This window comes from Xenia sp. Carnegie-2017, unplaced genomic scaffold (genome assembly GCF_021976095.1).
Source record: "Xenia sp. Carnegie-2017 unplaced genomic scaffold, XeniaSp_v1 HiC_scaffold_2, whole genome shotgun sequence".
NCBI lineage: Eukaryota > Metazoa > Cnidaria > Anthozoa > Malacalcyonacea > Xeniidae > Xenia > Xenia sp. Carnegie-2017.
Genome location: NW_025813482.1, coordinates 7,420,234 through 7,443,222, shown reverse-complemented (window position 1 = coordinate 7,443,222; position 22,989 = coordinate 7,420,234). Strand labels below are relative to the sequence as shown.

At 32.5% G+C, this 22,989-nt stretch overlaps 2 protein-coding genes across 2 annotated transcripts; both read right to left on the bottom strand.

The window, feature by feature from the left end:
* Positions 1–846: 846 nt before the first annotated feature.
* On the bottom strand, positions 847–6,828 carry LOC124440476 (solute carrier family 22 member 15-like). Its single transcript, XM_046990868.1, has 10 exons — positions 6,750–6,828; positions 4,535–4,839; positions 3,832–4,060; positions 3,478–3,676; positions 3,062–3,271; positions 2,828–2,962; positions 2,231–2,307; positions 1,972–2,080; positions 1,661–1,733; positions 847–1,527 (listed from the first exon to the last, which is right to left on the bottom strand). The coding sequence occupies exons 2-10, from the start codon at positions 4,823–4,825 to the stop codon at positions 1,327–1,329; spliced, it is 1,524 nt and encodes a 507-aa protein (XP_046846824.1). The 5' UTR covers positions 4,826–4,839; positions 6,750–6,828; the 3' UTR covers positions 847–1,326.
* Positions 6,829–11,175: 4,347 nt separating this feature from the next.
* Positions 11,176–21,777, bottom strand: LOC124440551 (solute carrier family 22 member 15-like). The gene is made up of 13 exons (XM_046990946.1): positions 20,438–21,777; positions 20,276–20,370; positions 19,993–20,104; positions 19,259–19,328; positions 15,943–16,240; positions 14,757–14,985; positions 14,396–14,594; positions 13,976–14,185; positions 13,656–13,887; positions 13,091–13,319; positions 12,822–12,930; positions 11,690–11,762; positions 11,176–11,440 (listed from the first exon to the last, which is right to left on the bottom strand). The coding sequence occupies exons 5-13, from the start codon at positions 16,231–16,233 to the stop codon at positions 11,243–11,245; spliced, it is 1,770 nt and encodes a 589-aa protein (XP_046846902.1). The 5' UTR covers positions 16,234–16,240; positions 19,259–19,328; positions 19,993–20,104; positions 20,276–20,370; positions 20,438–21,777; the 3' UTR covers positions 11,176–11,242.
* Between the last annotated feature and the right edge of the window lie 1,212 nt (positions 21,778–22,989).

The following is a 22,989-nucleotide window of genomic DNA, read 5'->3' as shown; positions in this document are numbered from 1 at the left end:
GAATGTGTGATAATTTATTTTTTTGAGATTCATATTGACGAAGTCCGTGCAGCCAGTGGCACACAGATATACTTATCATGCAAACTGATCATAATACAGCCAAATATTTTAGAAGAATTATACCTCCCTTTCTTAGTTTTGGGTAAGCTGAGGAATGTGATCTTCTAGAACTTTTACAAAACGTAAAAAACAATTGAGTGGTGTCTATAAAAGGAACAAATGTTATACAATAAATGGACAAAAGAAGAAATAATCCATAAAAAATATTGTAAATAGATTTGTAGCATGTCAAATTTGAAGAAATGTTGTAGAAATGAGAAAAAAAATTGTTCATCCGAGAATACTTATGAAACAAAATGTCAACTTTAATCAAGCAAATAAAAGAAAATAATTTTCCAAAATAGCAAGAAATGCAGCGTTTAGATATGTGTTCAACAATAGTGTTGTTAAAAAAATTAAAATAAGACAAAACAAAGATCATTTGCTTTTAACTTTTTCTCATGTTTTATAAAATTCGTTGTCAGCAATTGCATGGACCATTATGGCGAATAGCGGCGAAACAAAATGGCATCGTTACTATGACAACATCTCTAGATATATATATATATAACAGTGTTATAAGTGCATGTCGTAAAGTGAAAGTGATAGTTCTTTGTGAAAAGTAGATAATTTAGTCGATCACACTTACATTTTCACAAAGCGAGATTTATGCATCAAAAAGATCTAGAGCAAATGAAGTTAGAGACATACAATTTATAGTCGTGCACATGCTTTAAATCAAAAGGTTGACTCCAAAAAGTACGTACTTAGATGATGAATTTCATTATCATATTACACACAACCATATACAATGATAAACGTATCACAAATTTATTTCACTCGGATAATGTTTTTAAGTCGGGTCGAATTCATGCATGTTGATTAGTTCCACTTTATACAAATTATTTGCCCTTGAACCAATGAACGTAAACGCATAGCTTTCTTACATGCGCATATCATTAAATTTCAGCAAAGGTTTATTTCGTTGTATTTTGTTTGATATAATTAAAAATTTCACGAAATGTCTGCAAAAAATATTAAATGCCCGTTTGTCCGCCATCTTCAAAGCTTTCTTCTATCGAATGAACGTATTTAAACCATTGAACAGATGTTTGTCATCAAGTGACAAAAACTTGTAAGAAAATATGTGACAATATGTGACATGCGTGAAAAATGAGTTTAACGTTGACTATGTTTTGCCCAAAATAAACGTTTGACTATACTAACATGGTCTAAATGTTCATAATTTCTACCTATAAACATAAAAAAATTCCATCTGAAGATGATTTATTCAGAGTTGTCTGCATTAAAATCAGTTTTATCAATCAAATTATCTGATTGCACTTTCTTTGTGCTCAATTGCAACATGTCGTCGAGTATTTCTGATGTTGGTTTTCCTTTTGTCTCTGGAAGAAATATTGCTAAGATGGCTGCTTGGAGACAAATTATACCCATAATTCCAAATGGAAGAATGCGATGAACACGAATCTAAAAAAATACATTAAAAGAAGATGAAATACGTAATTTTCTTCAAATCAAAAAGTAATCTTTGAATAAATCAAAAACAAACTAACACCGACTTGTTTACGGTTTACGTGCAGTATGTTGTGTTTCCACTTACCAACCATACGATGTAACTCGCAGCAAAAGATCCAAATCTTCCTGCACCCGAAGATGAGCCTAAACTCATTGTTCTACAGAGGAAAATTTTTATATTTGTCATTTAATAGGAACAAAGTGAAAGTATGATGTATCTCCTGGTAATGTAGAGTTTGGCAAGACTAATATTTGTTGACAAATAAATCTTAACAGTATCAAATTATAGATGAACAAGGAAGAGCAGGTAGTGCAAAGTTTTGAAAAGTGAATGGTGATGTGTTAAATATGAAGTTTGTTGGCTGTATATTTTGTTGATTTCCATTCAAAAAATACCTGATGCAAGTGGGGAACATTTCAGTACTCCAAATATAAATTCCAGAAAATGACATGTTTATGAAAAATTTTGCCAAAAGTGCTAAAATAATTCTTGCCCCAGTATTACCTGCAATAATAATAAGTTAATCAAGTGTTACAAATTCATTGGAGTACTCGAAAGTATATATAGTCTGCGATGCAAGCTACTGAAAGTACAAAATATACAAGGGTTTGGAAGTGAAGAAAAAGCGATCTTGACCATCATTTGAACGATTACCTGGTATTAACACAGAAATGATAGACGCAATAAATGCCATGATCAGAGAAACAACTACCGTTTTCTTTCGACCAAATCTACAACAGAGAAAGTATTTTTTAAAATGTCAAATATCCATTTTCAAATTTTTAAGTGAAATTCCAGTTGCTAATTGTATTCCATCGCGTGAATTTTAAATGCCTTAGAAATAATAAAAACCGGCAAGGAATGTTTTCAATAGAAACTATCAGGTAATATTATGCATTATTATGATACAAGTCTTGAAATGTACTTAAACTCTTAAATGATTTTTATCACGTAATGAACAGGGTTTTATGAAGGACATTCGTGATTAAAAAAAAGAATTAGTACCAATTGCATGTTGAGCATTTGAATTAAATAAAAATTGTTACATAAGAGCAATAACCATTGATGTCTCTCTTTCTACAAAAGTCACGTGGTCACTGACAGCCATAAGTAAGCCAAGTTTAATAAAATTTTATATGTTTCTTGATATTGTGCGCATAATGTGAAATATTCTGTGGTAATTACGCATTGACGATAGCCCGACATCTAAGAATATATAGACAATTAAATAATCATATTTTTATGCATTACTTGTTAGCAGTGACAATGCACAATAAGTTGGATGGTAGCTCGACAAGACTTGTTAAAGCAAAGTTTAGATATCTGCTTCCTCCGATGTCAACAGAAATGTACGACGCTCCATAGTAAACTAAGGCATTTGAAAACCTTTAAAAAATCAGAATAAAACTGATTAAAAAATGTTTATTCGATCAAGCCTTAACTGATAAAATGTTGTTACAAAGTAGAACAGCAGCTTATACACACCATATATTCCAATTAATGAGTGTGATTTTAACCAATTTCCAATTTGAAAAGAGATGCTTAAAGCTTCCAGTTTTTGCTCTGTTTTCACAAATTTTAAAATCTTTACTTGGCATTTCTTTACCATTCAAATGAGCTACTTTTTCTAATTGTTTTCTTGCAATCTCATGTCGGCCATGAAGCTGTAACCATCGCATACTTTCAGGTACAAACCTAAACGCAAAGACTTTGAAATATTTATACTCTAGAGGCAAGTTTTACTTTTCAGCAATGATAAATTTTTGTTTGGTCTGAAATTTATGTTTGATTTGTTCGAAAAATATTCATTAATTTTTGGTCTAACATTTTTAACTGGAGTAAAATCAATGCATTAATATTGGATTAAAACAATTCCATTCAATTTATACAAAACCGCTTACCAAGAAATAAACAAACAAGGTACAGCAAAGCAAGCAGTCACTAAGAGAAAATATCTCCAGTCAGGAACAAGGAACCCAATCAAAGCAAGAACCAGTAGTCCAGCTATCCAGAAAAGAAATGAATAAATACCAATCTTTGCTCGATACTTCGCTGTGGTGAATTCCGCCAGCAAAACAAAACTGTTGTTATAGTAAAGACCTATCGGAGTATAAAAATTACGTTTTGACACGTCTGTTGTTTATAACATGCTCAAGAAATGTGAATACTAGCAGATTTGTCTCTAAAATACTCGTTATTATGAATAAAATAAGAAAACGTATATTTTCGTGTATCACAAGTTTTCTATACTTGACCTGAACCTATTCCTATTAAGACCCGACAAATAATAAACAATTCAAAAGACTTTGGGAAAATCATGATCCATGTAGCAAGGGTTACAGAAACAATTCCACTAATAAAAATCTTTCTCCGACCAAATTTATCAGAGAGATAACCACCAAGTAATAAGCCAAGAAGTGCTCCAACCCAATAACATGATTGCGCAACTGATTGAAGAATGGACTTATCGCAAACAAGATCGTACTATACAAAAAGCAATAATATCAAAAGTTACACATTGCGGTACCAAATCTGGACTGTACGCAGTCATTCAGAATGTACAATTACACACGGTACTAGTCTTCTGATCAATATTCAATAGATCGAATCAACCGACTTGAGTAAAGATTTATAACTTTATGATAATGAGATTGAAAAAAGAAAAAGATGGAAGGAAATGTACGACATACAAAACAACAAACATGTAATATAAAACGAACGTTTTAGCGGATTTACCAAGTGTGCTAATCATCTTTCATGACCAATTTTAAAAAACAAAAAATAACTAATTGCTTACATTTTAACATCGTGGTGTTTTTCTATACGACCAGCTTTTGGTCGGAAACTTATAACATTTAGCTATAGAAAATCGCAAATCTTAATTTCACATGACACACGTCTTGCAAACAAAAGCATTACACTTACAACAAATAAAATAAAGAGTTTTGCTTTTATTACCTCCGTTACAGTAGATGTAAAGCCTTCTACGTATGTCCATGCCTCTCTTGGCATGTCACATCTGTCTTTATAATGTTTACTGGTCAAACCAATAGATTCGTTAAAATTACAGATTGAACTGTTATATCCTTTCACACATTGCCAATTTGGTTCTGCAGTGATGAATGTAACAATCATCACAGGAAATGTACCAGTTGCAAAAACGGTGTAACCAATAATGGTGAGCATCAACCATTGGAACTTATGAAATTCACCAATTTCTTGAAATACTTCATCAATCGAGAGAGTCATTTTCAGTTCTTTCACTATATTACAATTCATTAAACATTTCTATGTTAAATTTCTATCCAAACGCATTTGAAGTAAAATAGTAACTCTAAAAAGCTTGCACATTTTCAAATGGATGAGTCAACAAACAGCAAACGCATGTTAATAGCATCACAATGGCATTTGAATTTTTCTCATTTTCCTAAATGATGAAAATTTGTAATTACAGGGTACCCTTAAACTATTAAATTCAATTAGCGTTTTTAAGTCAGTGCATTATATATTCTTAAAGTCTATGTTTTCTTTGTTTGTGTTTTTTATTTAAGAAATAAACGATGTATAAGCGGTGTTTGAGCGGCTTTTGCAAACCGTGGAGAACTTTGGAATAGCTCGAGAGCAGACCAGGAAAAATTTTCATGAAACAACTATAATGCGAAACAGATCAATTTATAAACAAATGAAACATGTATTCACGCTTGATTTGCAAATTCTCTTTGATTAATTTAATTGATTAGCTCTGATTGGTATGCACAGGCTAATGCAAACTTAACTATACACCATTGAACGCACGCGTTTTGGTATTTTTATATCATAAATTAGTATATCAGTATACTTGAATCAGTTTCTTGATATTTAGACCAAAATACAAAAGCACTCACTGAAGATAAACATTAACAACAACTTATTACGATCAGTCAAAAATAGATTACGAAAATAGATTACATTGATTCTAACTGATTGACTTTCATGTCTAAGAAATGCAAAATTAGGGTATATTAAAACTATTTCTGAAAAAAACATTAGAGTGAGATAAAATCTGTATTAAGTGTTGTGTAAACGATTGCTTTAATCAATGTAAACTGTAGCGTCAGCCGTACGTTGCAAAATGTGGAGTCGGTGAATTCCATATTTATACAAGTCCATTATTATGTATTAAAATTTCATTTCTCTGATTTAAAATTGTTTTTCAAGAAGTTGAAGCTCTTATGCTTCCCTAGAGTAAGAAACATTTTTCTGTTATCGATAGGCTTTATTGTTCACCATAACAGGGTTGATTTGCTCCTTTCAAGACAAACTATTTTAAATAGTTACGTTACGTACGTTTAGATTATTAAATTGGTGCTATGATCCCATGCAGTTGTGTAGCTAGCTATACATTTTTCTACGAACAATCTGACGTTACGACGCATGTGCATTAAAAGTCGATCTATTTTGGGCTGTGACCATGAGCATACCGTTGGCGAGTACTCAGCCACGTATGAACTTTATTGTATATGTTCATTTGAATAAGTAAAGTAAAAGGGAAAATCAACAAACGTTGTATATTAACTATAATAAACTGCAGTTATAATAGTTTTATGTAGGCTTCATATTACGACCTTCGCTTCACAATGTTACTTTAATTTTTATCAAAAAAATATTGCTTTGTAAATTTTTATAGGCTATAGATCGATAGCTTCCCACAAATGGATAAAGTTATAGGCAAACACAACGTATCAGTGTCTAGGGCAATTACGGCTGCGGACAGCTAATTTGCCAATAATAGGGAACTTTCATATGGTAATCTTTTATAAATGATAAATAAACTCAAATCCGTCTTATACGTCACGCTTTGCGTGTAAAGAATACGCAGATTATGAGTAGCAAAAGCTCGGCGTCTTAATCAAACTAAGTTTTGGAAGCAGAACTATTTAGAATAATTATATCATGTAATAAACATCTTCCACTATAACAAAGAATTGATACTTTTGTCCATAACCAAATAAAATACAAATATTAAAACGTTCCCCAGTGTTTGCAGAATTTAAATACCGGATCAGCCAACCAGCAAACCACTATAGCGTATTTCTTTGTACGTAAACACACATAAACGATGGTTTTGAATGAAATACTGAAGCACAGTCAATGAGTTAGTAAATCACAAGTATAATATATTAAATTTACCAACCTTGGTTGCTTTGAAACCTGTTGATATTGTCGAAGAACAAACTAATTGCAGCTGCTTCGATAACAATAGAGTCTTTAAGTCTTTTCTCTTCAATTATGTGCAGTCAACCATATTAATAAACTAAAATAACAAGGCAGCCGCTTTGTGAGCGGGACGCAGCAATTATTTTGTTTCCTTCCACCTCAATGATGGGCTATAAATATGATAGTAATTTTATATTTGAAGATTCGTCAGGAAGAAGAGATAAAAACGTTCTTCATGAATTTTGACTTTATCTTCTTGCACAATTGCACTCATTCAAAACGTTTAGTTTTGTTAATGTGGAGTGCTTCTTTGATTTTAAGGGTGAATGAGGTGTCGGCAGTGTCGATGATTATGCAAAACCAACTATTCACCCTCTTGTTTCAAAATCATCGACACTGCCGATACCTCATTCACCCTTAAAATCAAAGAAGCACTCCACATTAACAAAACTAACCCTGACCTCAATGTTCAAGTTTTTAAATTCAATACAATATTTAGTTTATAATACGCTCGGACGCTCCTCATTATATTATCTTATTTCCTTTTTATTGTTCTAATTTATGTATCATGTTACTTTTATATAAACCCTGTATCACCTATTATTTCATTCATACTGAAGATGGCATCATGAGATGTCGAAACATGTCTATTTTCAAAAAAGTTGTCGTTTATATTAAATGTGTATTGGCAATAGTGCTTTTACGAAATTATGGAAACAATAACCTCTCCTCCAAGTCCAGACATATAAGGTTTGTGTTCCAACTTACCATAGTTTCACTAACTAGCTTTTTCAAATTGTCAGTTATACCAAATTTATTTATATTTTTTTCTCATCCCAACGTGTGACCTGTCAAATCGTCTGCATGATATCAATCAACTACAATCACAATGGTGGCAAACATGATGTTAAACGAATACTGTTGAATTAAAAGAATAGTTTTTTTGTCTTCTTTTCATTAACTTAATTTCCTAAACGTGTTTTTGTTGTTTCTATATTTCAAAGGTTTGCAATGCTTGTTTTTTATTTCCCAAATATAATTTCGCAAAATGTTGATGATTACACTATTTTTTAGCGTTAATTCTGTTCTGTACACACATAGGCGGCCCAAAATTCACTTAAATAGTTTAAACAACAGATAACTCTCCACATTGCATTGTAACATACAGTGCGCGCAAACCTCAATAAGAAATTAAAAAATTAAAGTTTAGCCAATTGCAGTTGAGAGTCTTTTTGAAAATAATGGCTTATGCACCAGAATGAGGCATCCAACATGGAGACAGAAAAATTTTACAAACAAGTTAAAAAGTTCACCCATATTTTTCTGTATTTTTGTCGTCTTTGTCAAATGCTAAGTATGGATTCAAGTAGAAAAATTATCCTATTTTTTAGTAATATAATTATCATTTTGAATTCTTGTTTGTTTTCTTTACGAATTATTACTTTATATAAAGGCATGTGTTCTTAACTGCGATGATAGTTGCCTACCTTAGGTAAATATATAATATAGATACAATCAACAATGCGAAGTTTGCGGTGCACGGTCTGTTACGATGTAATGGGGAGAGTTATCGTTTGTTTAAACTATTTAAATGATTTTTTGGGTCCCTATGGTACACATGGTCAACATCAGGTGAATATCCTTTATATCGAAATTGACAGCAATGTGTCTTTTTTCTGTTATGTGTTTTTGTGATCTGATAAACTTATGTATGTTATTGGTAACTATTTTCAGATTAATGTAATGTATTTAACTGGTGAGGTGCCTTGCGAGAATACTTTTTATCAGGGACGCCAGAAAGTCGATAATTGGGAGGAGGCAAATATTTATATATTTGTAGTCACAGCTTGTGAAAAACAATTGATTTTAAAAGAAGGTAATAAGGCAAAACATAAATATATGAATATATGCTTGTGAATAATCGACCTTCCGGTTTCACTGGTTTTTATATCAAAAATCTAGTTCCTTCCAACACGACTTGGAATTATGATTGTTATTGTTTTGTTGTAATTGATTGTAATATTATTGCGTTTGTTCAGATTGCCAAAGAAATATCAAAGAATATTATAAAATTCATTATCATATGGGAATGACGTCATCATTAGTGGTACAATAATACTTGGGGACGCCTCGCCAGCCCTTTTTGAAAAAATTAATTTTTACAATTTTAACTAAATTTTACAATTAATTTTTACAAAAGCAATCGATTATTTTTATATCCACGCTATCAAAAAAAGTATTTCATCTATTCACCTTTGGTCAGTGATATCGGTCTTTCACCTTCAGTCTTACAAACTTATGAATTATGATTTCCACAAGTCGTGTAATGACTTCTCTTAGTTAATCAATAAATTCATTCATAAAATAATTGAAAAATAACAACCTAATGTAAATTCCCTCGCTACGCCTCTTTAGCTAATTATTTACCTCCTCATAGCCTTCTTTATAGCGTTTCTTTTGAGAAATATTATCATTCCAAAATTGAATACACCGTTTGGTATTTTATCATTCATTTGAACAATGATATCTCACAAAATTTTGAATATTTTTTAGCATCCCATGAAGAACATCATTGCTCCTCTTTTCAGCATTCTTTAACCTATACAAAATCCCAATAGACTCTCATCTCGTCTCTGATTGGTATTTTATCTAAGCCAATATCGATCGAACACGTTTTTTCCGCAGTGGGCTTGATCTACACGGATCGATTAATTTCATCAATTACGTTGTTGATCCTGTGTAGTGTGAAACGTATAATTTTTGCTTCCAACATTTCGACAACCATATGCAAGTTTTATCCAGAGAAAAGTAGAGAAAACAAACTGTTCAAACATCTTCTTTGCTATGAATTTTTCATTTAAATTCTTGCTCAATCTGTTCTTTCAAATTTTCCACTCGTCAAAGCAATTTTTATTTTGATTGTTTCAGCCTCAGCTATGTTCTTCTTCGTTGACGCGATATCAGATGTAGTACTATACATATCTCAATATAAATATTAGAGCCCAACAAATAATTTTAAACATAGTCATAAAAAATTTGATTTTATGAAATTTATTAAAAGAGTGACGTCGTTTTGTCTTTACTAAAGACACCTTCAGACTAATTAGGAAGTTAACAAGAATATAGATATATATAGAGCTATTTACATAGTTTGAGGAATCAGGTTACTGTGAATGTCTAAGTGTGATGTGATGTAATTGTGTGATGTAAGTGTGATGTATTGTGTGATGTAAGTGTGATGTAAGTGTGATGTATTGTTAGGGTGAGGTGTTGAGACTAGAAAAGCTTAAGTGGGATGGAGCTGCCTTGGGTGTTAAGTGAAGGTTTTAGTTTGGAGATGAGGAGGCTTTTGTGGATCATGAGGTCGAATGTGTCGGAGCAGGATGAGATGATTTTAAAATCGTCTGGCGAAGCAAGGTGATTGGAGGAGTTACTATGAGAAAGAATACTTGACATTAATGGGTTAGTATTGCGTTTTCCAGTCAAAGGAGAGATCGCCAAGTGTTCCGAGATTCTGGTGTGTAAGTGGCGTGTGGTTTGACCCACATACGACGCGGAACAGCATCGACACGTGTATAAAAAAATAACACCAGATCTCAGAGACTTGGGAATTTTATCCTTAACGGGAAAAAATGAAGAGATTCGTGTGGGGGTACGGAAGACGAATCTGACATTGAGATGAGGGAAAGCAGCGTTGTAGAGACGATTGATTTGTGTGCGGATTTGTAACGAGTGACAGCCGGTGAATGGGAGACAGAAATACACTATTTTCTTTGGGACACTAAGGACAGGTGGTTTCTGTTCGAAATTTGTGTCAAGGAAACGACGGACAATGTGGTCGATCATATTAGTTGGATAGCAATTGAGTTTGAATAGTTTTATGGTGGTTTCAATTTAGGCATGAAAAGTCTCATAACTAGAGCAGAGTTTGAAAAAGCGGTGTAATAGGTTAGAGATTGAGTTGCGTTTGTAAGAAAGTGGGATAAAGCTATGAAAGTTTGTGAAAAGACCGGTGAATGTGGGTTTATGATATACAGAGGTGGTGAATTTGTCGTTTGAGCGGTAAATGTCAATGTCTAAAAACGGTAGTCGTCCATTATTTTCCGTCTCAGAGGTAAAAGTGATGTTGGGGTGTTGATGGTTAATGTATTTTAAAAAGAGAGGAACGTGATCAAGTGATTTAAAAAGGAGGAAGCAATCATCGACATATCGTCTGTAGAGAACAGGTTTGAATTTCTGGGGACAGTTTTTCAGCCAGTTTTGTTCATGGAAAGACATGAATATGTTGGCAAAAAGGGGGCCAAGGGGACTACCCATAGCAACACCATCAATTTGGTGGTATAAGCGGTCGTTAAACATAAAGTGGCAATTTTTAACCGCCCAAATCAGACTTCGTAACGCCGTCCACAAGTCTAAATTGTATTGCTATCTTAGGATGAAAAAATACACTTAACGGTTTTAGCTGATCAATTAAGAATGGTCTTGAACACAATCAGTTCTTTCAATCAAAGCAATTGATTGCACTTCCTTTGTGCTCTCTTGTAACATGTCATCAAGTGTTTCTAATGTTGGTTTTCCTTTTGTCTCGGTCAGAAACAAAGCTGTAATGGCTGCTTGGAGACAAATTATACCCATAATCCCATATGGAAGCATGGAATGAACACGAATCTGCCAAATTATTAATTGAAAAATATTATCATTTCATTCATTAAGAAAATGCAATTGGCTTTTTACATCATTGGTTTGAGAGGTTTAAAAAATTGTTTGAAATTTTTATAGATTTAAAATTACATGAAAGAGCTTATGTAAAGGTCATTTTTTTCACCTTCAACATGTGATGTAAAATACGCTAATACTGACACAATACTAACACACACTAACACAGACATCTTTCTAGAATGTTGTGTTTCCACTTACCAACCACACGATGTAACTCGAGGCAAACGATCCAAATCTTCCTGCACCTGAAGATGTTCCATAAGCCATTGTTCTAACAATGGAAATTCTTGATTCGTTATTACCACTTATAATCTTGTAGAAAAATTTCAAAATAAGAGGGCAAGATGGTAGAGCAATACGATTGAATGTATTTTTTATTAAAGTGCACATCAGATTGGCGCAATATTTTTTCAATTATTAACAAGCAAGGAAACAAATACTGACATTAAATGCATGGATTAATGCAAGGATTTGAAATCTGAAGCCTTATGGATGGTACATTTATTAATGACATTACATATCCAGCAACAGTATGCTATGGCAAAAATCAACAAAAGTGAACTAACGTTAACATAACTAACACAAAACGTTCATTTTTACTTTTTAATCTCTAGAAAGGTAAAGCACGAAAACAGGCCTTTTCTCAATTCTGTTTTCAAAATCAGGATTCTTGTTTATTTCGGCATTGAAACATTTTTACGTACATGGGTGCACTTTAAAACCAAAAATCATGTTTTAACATTGAAAAAGATAAATTATCCTTGATTTAAGAATATAATGAGAAAAAAACTTATTCTTCTGTACAAGCAAGATAATGATCAAACTAAAAACTAAATAAATTATCTTAACAAGTTTAATTTCTTAAAAATTATAGCTCAAAATCTTTCAGAGATATACTGTCGTACTTTAAGAACAATCATTTATATTCCCCACTTTGTATAACAATATATTATCATTCTGAAGATGTCGCGCGTTGCGACGAAACGTCAGTAAATACTTTCTTTAAAAAATTATATCAACAATGGCAATTCATATTCCAGCAATAAGCTGGGCTCTAATGCTCATTATAAAATTACGTTACCCGTCTGGAAAATCGATCGCCACTGTCATAACAATCATTTGGTTTTGAGATTGCCATGCTAACTTTCCTGCTTGGATATATTATCTTATTGCAAGAAATTTTGTCTTGTTTTATTGTTTTATGTCCTCATATATTTTTATTCGTTATTGAAATGAATATAGATTAACAATGTGGCTCGTAAAACTGATAATATTAAATTTATTGCAAAAAATAAATAGCTAAGTATTTGGACTTCCATCCAACAAATACCTGATGCATGTCGGGAACAATTCTGCACTCCAAATATAAATTCCAGAAAATGACATGCTTATGAAAAATTTTGCCAAAAGCGTCAAAATAATTCTTGCAGCAGTCTTAACTGAAAATCAGACAGATAATTTCATCAGAAAATAGTTGAAGTTTGCCAAAACAAGCACGTGTTTTGAATTCAAGTACATGTATGGCTAATACATGTATGTAATGAAGTACATGTACGTGTTTTGAATTCAAGTATGGCTAATGACTTAAAGTATAGCTACCATCATTCAAACAATCATATGCTACAAACACCGAACTGATAGATGCCAAAAATGCCACAATCAGACCAATAACCACAATTTTCTTTCGACCATACCTAAAATAATACAAGATCTGTTTTAAACGGCAAAAGTTCATTTCAAAGTTCAATTTCAACGAGTAAAATACAATTTTAAATGGTATTTTCACTTTCAATTTTACATAAATAAGAGGAAACGATAAAATCTTTTTTTAAAGAAAAAATTTGATGTCGTTTCTAGTATTTCTAAAAATATGTGCACAACATTTTTAGAAAGACTTGTAAAAACATGTAAACAATCGTGAATTGTCAGTATGTGTAAAAATTATTTTGGCATAACATCGCTTTCTCAAAAAGATCATAATGTTGTCAATCATTCCGTTGTAATTTGTGTGTTTTCGGTCAATAGCACGTGAAGCAACAAAAAAGAATAAAAACTATATAATGCCCCAAAACATTCAGCTATACGTTGTGTTAATATGTTAGGATTCCAATATTAAGAGTTTAACTGAAAACTAAGCAGCCAGATTTTATAAAAATTATTTGTATTTTGTATCATAAGGGACAATATGGTAAATAAGTCTTGACAAAGTCCCAAGCTTGACAATTTGCAGGCAGTTGGATAAACATCTTTTTAAAAAATACTTGTTAGCAATGACCATGCACAATATGAAGGATGGTAGTTCGACAATGCTTGTTAAAGCAAAATTTAGATATCTGTTTCCACCAATGTCAACGGAGCTGTAGGAAATTCCATAGTAAACTAAGGCAGTGGCAAACCTAGGCAACCAGAAAAAAAACGTCAAATCTCCGTAGCTTCAACTTACTGCAGAAATGTTATTACAATGATGAATAGCAACATACTCACCATATATTCCAGGTAATAAGTAAGGTTTTAGCAAAATGCCAACTTAATAAGAGATGCTTATAGCTTCCAGACTGCTTGATGCTTTCATTAATTTTGACATCTTCACTTGGCATTTCTTTCCTATTCATGTGAGCAACTTTTTCTAGTTGTTTTCTAACCACGTCATCTTTGCCATGAAGTTGTAACCATCGAATGCTTTCCGGGACAAACCTAAGAGACATTTAAAAGAATCCTACTCGAGAGGCAAGTTTCATTTTTATAGCACACGAGAAATGATAAATTTATTTCTTGTTTGACTTTCGTAAATATCTTAATTGGTTTGGTAATGATCACGCTTATAAACACTACAGTTAAAAGAACAAATGACTAACTGAGTTACGTCGTTTTCTAGCTTCACTTGATTTGCAAGTCGAAACTTACCAAGAAATAAACAAACATGGTAGAGCCAAGCAGGCGGTGACCAAGAGAAAATATCTCCAGTCAGGAACAAGGTATCCAACCAAAGCAAGCACCAATAAGGCAGCTGCCCAGAAAAAGAACGAATAAGCGCCAATCTTAGCTCGATGTTTTGCTGTTGTAAACTCCATGAGCAAGATAAGATAGGTGGCATTGTAAAAACCTGTGAGATTATAAACTTCGCATTTAACATCTCTGTTGTTTATAACCTATATTTAAAATAATTTCATTGCATGCATCACATTGTCATTTGTGTCTCAAATATCCGTTTCTATGAAAAAACAAAACGTATATTTTCGTGTAACACAAGTTTTCTATACTTGACCTGAACCTATTCCTATAAAGACCCGACAAATAATGAACAATTCAAAAGACTTTGGAAAAATCATGATCCATGTTGCAACAGTTACAGAAACAATTCCACAAATAAAAATCTTTCTCCGACCAAATTTATCAGAGAGATAACCACCAAGTAATAAGCCAAGAAGTGCTCCAACCCAATAACATGATTGCGCAACTGATTGAAGAATGGACTTATCACACACCAAATCATACTAAACAAAGAAGAAAAAAGAAATATTTAACTCAGAGGTCAACGATGCATCATTTATCAAAGAATGTTTAAAAGTAAATGGTTTGAACCCGGGAGTATCGTTACATGTTTGTAGATGTAGATCGTCCAGGTTAGTAGAGTCCTGAGAAGGACTGTTTTTGTTGTTGTTGACAGACGTTTCCACAACCTTAGCGGTAGTCATCTTCAGAGTCAAAATGACTACCGCTAAGGTTGTCGAAACGTCAGTCAACAACAACAAAAACAGTCCTCATGACTCTTCTAACCTGGACGATCTACATCTACAAACATGTAAAGAATGTTATGATAGTTGTAGCCCTGACCTTAAAATATTACAACACGTTTATATTGTTTTATTGTATTTAAGGATGAGCAGCAAATTGCTTTTAGAACATTATAACCTAAACTTGGATTGATTTTGTCTTTTATTATATCGTTTGAAAGTCCACTCACAGAACTTCAATTTAACTAAAATCACCAGTGTTTTATGTCAAACACAGTTAGCGTCGATGGCATTAGTATCATACAGCTACATAATATAACGTTGGCAAATCAAAAAAATAGTAGTAGCTACATTCTTATTCAATTAAAGTTTGCAAAGGCAAGAAATAATAGCACAGTAGAGTAGCAAGACTAAAGTTTACTAGCTCCTGCTGTGCAAATATTTCAGTGTGTACTTGAAAAACAAGTTATTTTGCTTTTTGAAAGAACATTTATTGAAATTCAACAATTAGAGAGAAAAACAAAACTCTTTTTGAACAATATAATACAACAAGAATATAACAATTCAACTCTTTTTATACCGTATTTTATTCACTTAGCTAAAAGCTTTTTTCATAGAGAATACGCTTTAAAAGAAAGTTTATAAATAAAAGTGGCAGAGAAAATATACTTGAAACTTGACATCGACAACAACTAAGATAAGAAAATTTTTTATTACCTCTGTCACAGTAGATGTAAAGCCTTCTACATACGTCCATGCCTCTCTTGGCATGTCACATCTGTCTTTATAATGTTTACTGGTCAAGCCAATGGATTCGTTAAAATTACAGATTGAACTGTTATATCCTTTCACACATTGCCAATTTGGCTCTGCAGTGATGAATGTTACAATCAAACTAGGAATTGCACCAACTGCAAAGTTAGTGTAACCAATAATAGCAAGCATCAACCATTGGAACTTATGATAGTCGCCAACTGCTTGAAACACCTCATCAACGGTAAGAACCATTTTTCACCTTTGTAAAGGAAATCAACAATTTGTAAAGGAATTTATTTTATGCACCTGAGTGAATTTAGCTATGTTTTTTCTCTGAAATTTTTAGTGAAAAATAAGATCCTAAATCTTTTTTATTTTCCATGGATAACTGATCCTTCAATATGCACAAGAAATGCATCACTTGAACACTGTAATGCTATCATCAAACTAAAAGAGTTACACCATTCAATAATTGCTATTGAAACTCTTTAGAATTTCAACTTTCTCAATTGATTATGATAAAAATTATAAAGTAAATGGTTTGAACCCGGGAGTATCGTTACATGTTTGTAAATGTAGATCGTCCAGGTTAGTATAGTTCTGAGAAGGACTGTTTTTGTTGTTGTTGACTGACGTTTCGACAACCTTAGCGGTAGTCATCTTCAGAGTCAAATGAGGAGTAAACGTCAGGTTAGCCGTATTTGTTATCTGGTTCTTACGTCATTGTATTGTGTGTACAGGAAATGTGTGGGTGTCAATTGTTTACTGTCATTGTGAATTAGTGTGAAGTGAGATGTTTTTAGTTGTGATGTGTGATTTAGGTGTGATGTTTTTAGTTGTAATGTTTGGGTGTAATCTTTAGTTGCATTAATGCACACCTAGTTGTTAATTATTTAGCTTCTGTTACACAAATGAAATGTGTGAGTGAGTCAACAGACAGTACAATTGATTCATCAAATAAACGTCAAAGTATCAGATTTCAAATATTGTGTAAATATTATCGTTATATATGTCTCTGAGTCGTTCATCCACTAAAATAAACAGATTTTGTCAGCTTTAGCTCACATACTGGTTTGTTGCGCATTGAAATATATCATATTGACAATTTATAGAAAGATGGGAAAATCAATCTGAACATTTATGACAAAAAAGCAATTTATTTACGAAGGTACTCCCACTGTACTCGTACTGATATGTGAGATTCATCCACAGTTTAGTAAGGCCATTCGACGTTGAATGGAGAGGGGAGCAAGGAGATACATAACACTGCAGCACTATTGTTTACTGACTAGATCTTAGAAAAGCTATTAATGTTGGGAAACGTAACTGAAGGAAACTTGCCTCATCTCATTTGCTATACTGATGAGATCTTACAGCTAAGTTGTTATACGAAAGAGAAGAAAACATATGTATGTTCAGTAGCTTGTTATATTACTGGTTATTTCAAAATCTGACATAGTAACATTCAAATGCATAACTCAAGATACTGTTACAATACAATTTTTGGAGAGAGTTATAAAGCTCTGTATAAAGTACTTTTTTTTTACCAGAGCTAAGGTGTTTATTGAATTTATATATTATCTTATAAATATTTGATATAGATATTATCGGTGGCATAGCCAGATGATGCTATGTACCACTGCATTTGTTCATTTCATGAAAATCTCTTGTTTTTACAGTCAGTGAACACAGCAACATTAGGATAGCATGACCAAATAAAAATGCTGGCTATGTCCCAGATTATTATAAGATGTAGCTGTGAATAAAATATATGTGACTTATATCCTCAATATACTTTGTTATAGTATATGTTTTTATTATGCTATAGCTACAAACACCATCCTTGACACCAGTTGTTTCTAAACTGAGGAGGTTATCCTTATTAAATAAATGTAATTATTATTATTATCATGTTACTCTTATTATTTGTTTTTCTTCTACAATGCCAATACAATTTTATAACTAAGAATGTCTAATTTGCATCACATTGTTAACATACAACTAATGACTTAAGACAAAACTGTGTCATACTGCTCAGTTGGTTCATTTTATGACACCTATGTACAAAGATAAGTAAAGAAGATAAAAACTTACGGATATTTTACCATTCAATACATGAAATTTTACGTGTAAAGAAAATTGCCATACAGTTACAGTTTTCAGTTACATATGTGTACAGTAAAATATTTGTACACCAGTTCTCCAAACTCTACTCGAGAGAATAGTTTATAAAGGAGCGCCATCTAAGCGACAAAAGCTGACAAACTCATCCTTTTGGAAACGATTAAGACTGTGTCTGTTATGCCAACACATATTTGAAGAATGAAAGAACGAATAGCATCTTGAAGTGAAATTTATGTAAAAATATGAAGATTAATTTTCCCATCTTTTGTATGTATTCAATATGATGTATTTCAACGTGGACGAACCAGTACGAGCTAAAGCAGACGAAATCCATTTATTTTGGTAGACAAACGCCTCGAGACAACCAAACGACCAATTTACACAACACTTCGCTAGCGATATTTTCGCACGTATTCCAATAATAATTGTCCAATATGGCTTCAAAACATTATTAATAACGCTTTGTTTCCAATAAAACTTGATTGGAGGAGTTTGAAAATACTGAAACGAAGTAAACTGCAAAAAACAACAATTGCCTAATAGTAGCCCCAAGTTTTTTGCCCGGTTCCCGCGCCATCTTGGATTTATCATGAATGTCACGCTGCCGTCTTAATAAGTCTTATATTACGTCACACTCGTCAGCGATCTAGACCTACTATATCTATGGTTTTTGTGTACTAAAGCAACCGGTGCGCGCGCATTAGTGGCGCGACCGAAGCGACTGCATAGTGTGGTTTTGAAGATTTTAGTAGTGAAATTGTTGATGAGTCTGAGATGATGAAGAAGATACAGACTCGGATGATGATGGCAACATATATATTCATATACATAATACCTATATTGATAAAAGCATACATTTATTTATCTTATATAAAATTTATAAACTTTTAGAACCTTAAACTCACACATTCTACCCACTGAGATAAGAGCTACATCGTTCATCCACGAAATTGAAATACAAATATAAAAAATACAACTTTCCTTGGAGCTGACATAAATCAGTCAACCAGCAAGCCTAATTACAGCGTCCTTATTACAAATAAACACTCATTCATCGAGGCCAATATTTCGATAAATTTTACAATACTTAAATGCAAGTAGCGGAATCGCTCTATCACTTAGTGAGCCACCAAAACTATATCTTTTTAAATACCTTGTCTATTTGGGAGCCTGATCAGATTGTTCAACATAGCGGCGCAACAAGCGTCCAAATTTCTTTCTTCCTATGGAAATTTCAGAACATCATAATTATTCATTTATGCCACGTTCAAATAATTATCATACCAGCTTGCTAAAGGTGCAGGTTAAATTTCCTATTTTTAAATAGAACTTAATAAGTTTTAATGAGGATGAACAGAAATAAATAGACCAAATCTATCAAATTAGTACAATTTACTCCAAACTATTGCTTCTAAAAAAGCAAGCAAGTAAATTTTACACCCAGAAACGCGTTCGTTTACGCCATGTAGACCGGTCCAACCGGTTCAGGATTAGGCAAAATAAATTATAACTGTTAAGTTTAAATTTAAAATACCTATATAAAAAAATAATTGATTATAAATTTCTAAAAGAATAAAATCAACCATTCGATGTGTTGAAGTAATTTATTTTGCTTTAAAAGCTTTCATAACTTCAGAAAATCAAAACCTATAAAAAGCTATACACAGGAATGTTTGTAGCTTAGCAACTACCGATAAAAATAAACGTGATAAGAATGGAAATATAAATTTTGAAATGTACAAGTCAATAAAGATTTTGCGGCACAAATATTGAAACAAAGAGTCTTTCAAACCTTTCTTTTCAATTGTGGAAATAATTATTTCGTGCGCTTTACGCCCGACACATTTGAAAAGACCCACAGATTTATTTTTGCCAATAAAAACTTACCTCTGGAAAAGCATATGAAAGAGCAGTTGCTTTAATATGGATGACTTCAGTCTGCACTTTTGCCTCACAGCTTTCAGGTAAGATCGTGATGTTGTGGATGGTCAAATAGTTTCTAAATGAGAAATACCAAGGTTTACATTCCACGAGACTGTAAAATGAAATGACACCCGATGTGACAAAATCTTGAAGTTTTAATTTAGGTAAATGAGTAAAGCATTATAGAAAATATAAATATTTTTACTATTCTGGTTATAGAATATGACATTGCAAAATAGTTACGCACCTGCGAAATTAGCCAAGGTTTAGGATTCTTTATCATGAATTTACTGATTGTAGAAAAAGAGTGCTTTTCAATTTCTCAGTGAATTTCTTGCAACACTATGTCATTATGAAGCTGTTATTTGAATGTGAGTTGAAAAGCACATAACTTCACTGGTTGACATACCGTGCAAAGAAAATCAGTTGTCTTGATGAACTTTGTTATTGTCCAGATTTTCTTTTTTCTTTCTCTGTTTGCTGAATCCACTATTACTAAAACCGACATTTTGCACGTACTTATTAAAAATTCCTCTAAAAATTTTGGACATTCTTGATTGGACATTCTTGAAGATTTTGACAGTCGATGACAATAATAACATGCTTGAACACGATTGAATTTCCAATGTAATAAAGCTTCCACTTTAATTATGTGCTAACTTCGTATGAACGTGGTTTAAATACGAGCATTTTTTTCGTCAGATTTTCTCCATTCGTAGAACTCTTTCGGTCACCAAGGCAACTACATCTTCTTCAACGACAAAGTAAGTCTTATGGAGGGCATTTGTGTTTATACCATCTGTTGTTGTTCCTGTGTTATAATGCCAACGATTTTCCCTGAACGTTGCAGCGCTTGAGTGTTTTATGTGTTTTAATGAGTTCACCCTATGGTCACCCTATGTTCACCCTATGGTCACCCTATGTTTACCCTATGGTCACCCTATGGTCATAACGATAACATTATTTTAGTATTTGATAATTTGAGTTGTTTAGTATAACAGGGTTGCTTATAACTTTGATCTGGAGCTGCTATTCTTCCGTCAGTTGTTCCTTTCTTCATAAAAAATGGGTATTGCCAATTCATGACTTTGTTTCTCCGTTTTGATTCCGTATTCATGCAGGTTTAGGCAATGGCATAAAATACAGGTATATTCTTTATAAAGAAAATTAACTTCTGTTCAGTTCTCTTTAGGTGAGTGTACTTGGAAAGGAACTTATAGTTCTCAGATTCCTGAAGGGAATTTTCTCAGCTAAAAACTGTGTGTTAATCAAATCTTTTCAAAAGATACTTTTGGAAAACATGTTGTCAAACAAAAATTGCAAAAAATGACTTCTAGGCTTCTACCTATAATACATACTTTGGACGGTTATATAAAGGTCGAATACCGCTATCTATACTGGATACGAATATTTTTTGAATGTTTCAATTAGTTAATAAGAAAAAATCTGCAATTTCAACTGGACAAACAATAAAATATTATTTCCAATATTACAAAGTTTCGTTATTGTAAAGAAAACACAACCACCTTGAATACGTTTGAAAAATTCACAATCCAATGGACAACGCTATCAATATTCGCGCAAGCGGCTCCAGTTATGAACAAAACGCTACATAACAATTTGCAAATGAAACTTTGTTTTCGGTTTTTGTGAAGCATTGACTGTTCGTCTTATTGTCAATGACTGTTGCATGGTTTCTAAATCTGTTCAGTTCTTATTGAAGAACACTCGAACACAAAACAAACCTTTGACTAAATAAAACCTCCTTCAAACAAACACTTCTCTCTAATAATTGCAGCCACCAGCTCTCCCCCCCCCCGAAAATTCTTAAATAAACATCCGCGCAGTTTATTGGAATAGATATGTTAATGAAATCATATAAGAACCTATATATAAATAAGAAGTTCCTTCAATGATTCAGTGTATTATTTTTACACATTTTTAGTCGTAAAAAACAGCGAGTACAAAACATCAAATAAAGCATGCACATAATAATAACAAAGTGTTGATACTTTTGGTCGTCGATATTATGAAAACTATTTTCTAGAGAAAAGTGTACTTACTTACCATAGAACTAAATGTTCTACATTTTATGTAGGTAGGGTACATCAAATATGTTTAACGATGTTTTAGCATTCAAAATGTTTACCCGTTATTTAGCACAAACACCATAGCTACATCATCGAATATTCAATCCACCAATTGGACCCAGAGCTTGACGATTTTGCCTGCAACATGTTTAAAGAATGAATGAACTCATTCACGCAGTTCATTGTTTTCATTAAATATCATGAGATATGTTACCACAAACATCCTTTTAATCTTAAGCATAAAAAGCATGTTAAATTTTAATTCCATCTAAATATTTTAGTCTGTCATTAAATATGTTAATGAACAATTATATAAAATATTGACGTAGAGCAAGGGCAGCAAGAAGCACAAACAAACATTCCCAACAAGCATATTTAGTATTTAAAATGAACTTATGTATATAGGTAACCTTATACAGGGAGAGACATCGTAGTAGCCACTTTCCATCAACACAGTTTCAACGATCATCTAAAATATGAAAAATAAAAAATACTCAGGAAAAAATCACTTCAGTCAGAAATTAGCTAAATCACCAATAAATTAATTATACGAAAAGTTAAAGTTTCTCTAAAATTGGTATTTCCTTAAGGTAGTATAAAAACATACTTGCATTTGTTCATAAGTTATGCCAGAATTGTAGGAGCTTGCTTCGTTTGATTCAGTAGAAAACAAGTAACCTAGTTTGTTGAAAATATGACACAATATCTGAAACGCGAACAAAATAAAAGTAAAAAACATCAGCCAACAATGAAAATGACAAAAATACAATCGGACTGGCCCTTTCAATGTGTTTTAATCACTAATATGTATTATTTTGAAAATATGCGCCCTAAATTTGCTTACATGGCGGTATTTGGAAAACAGATCTAG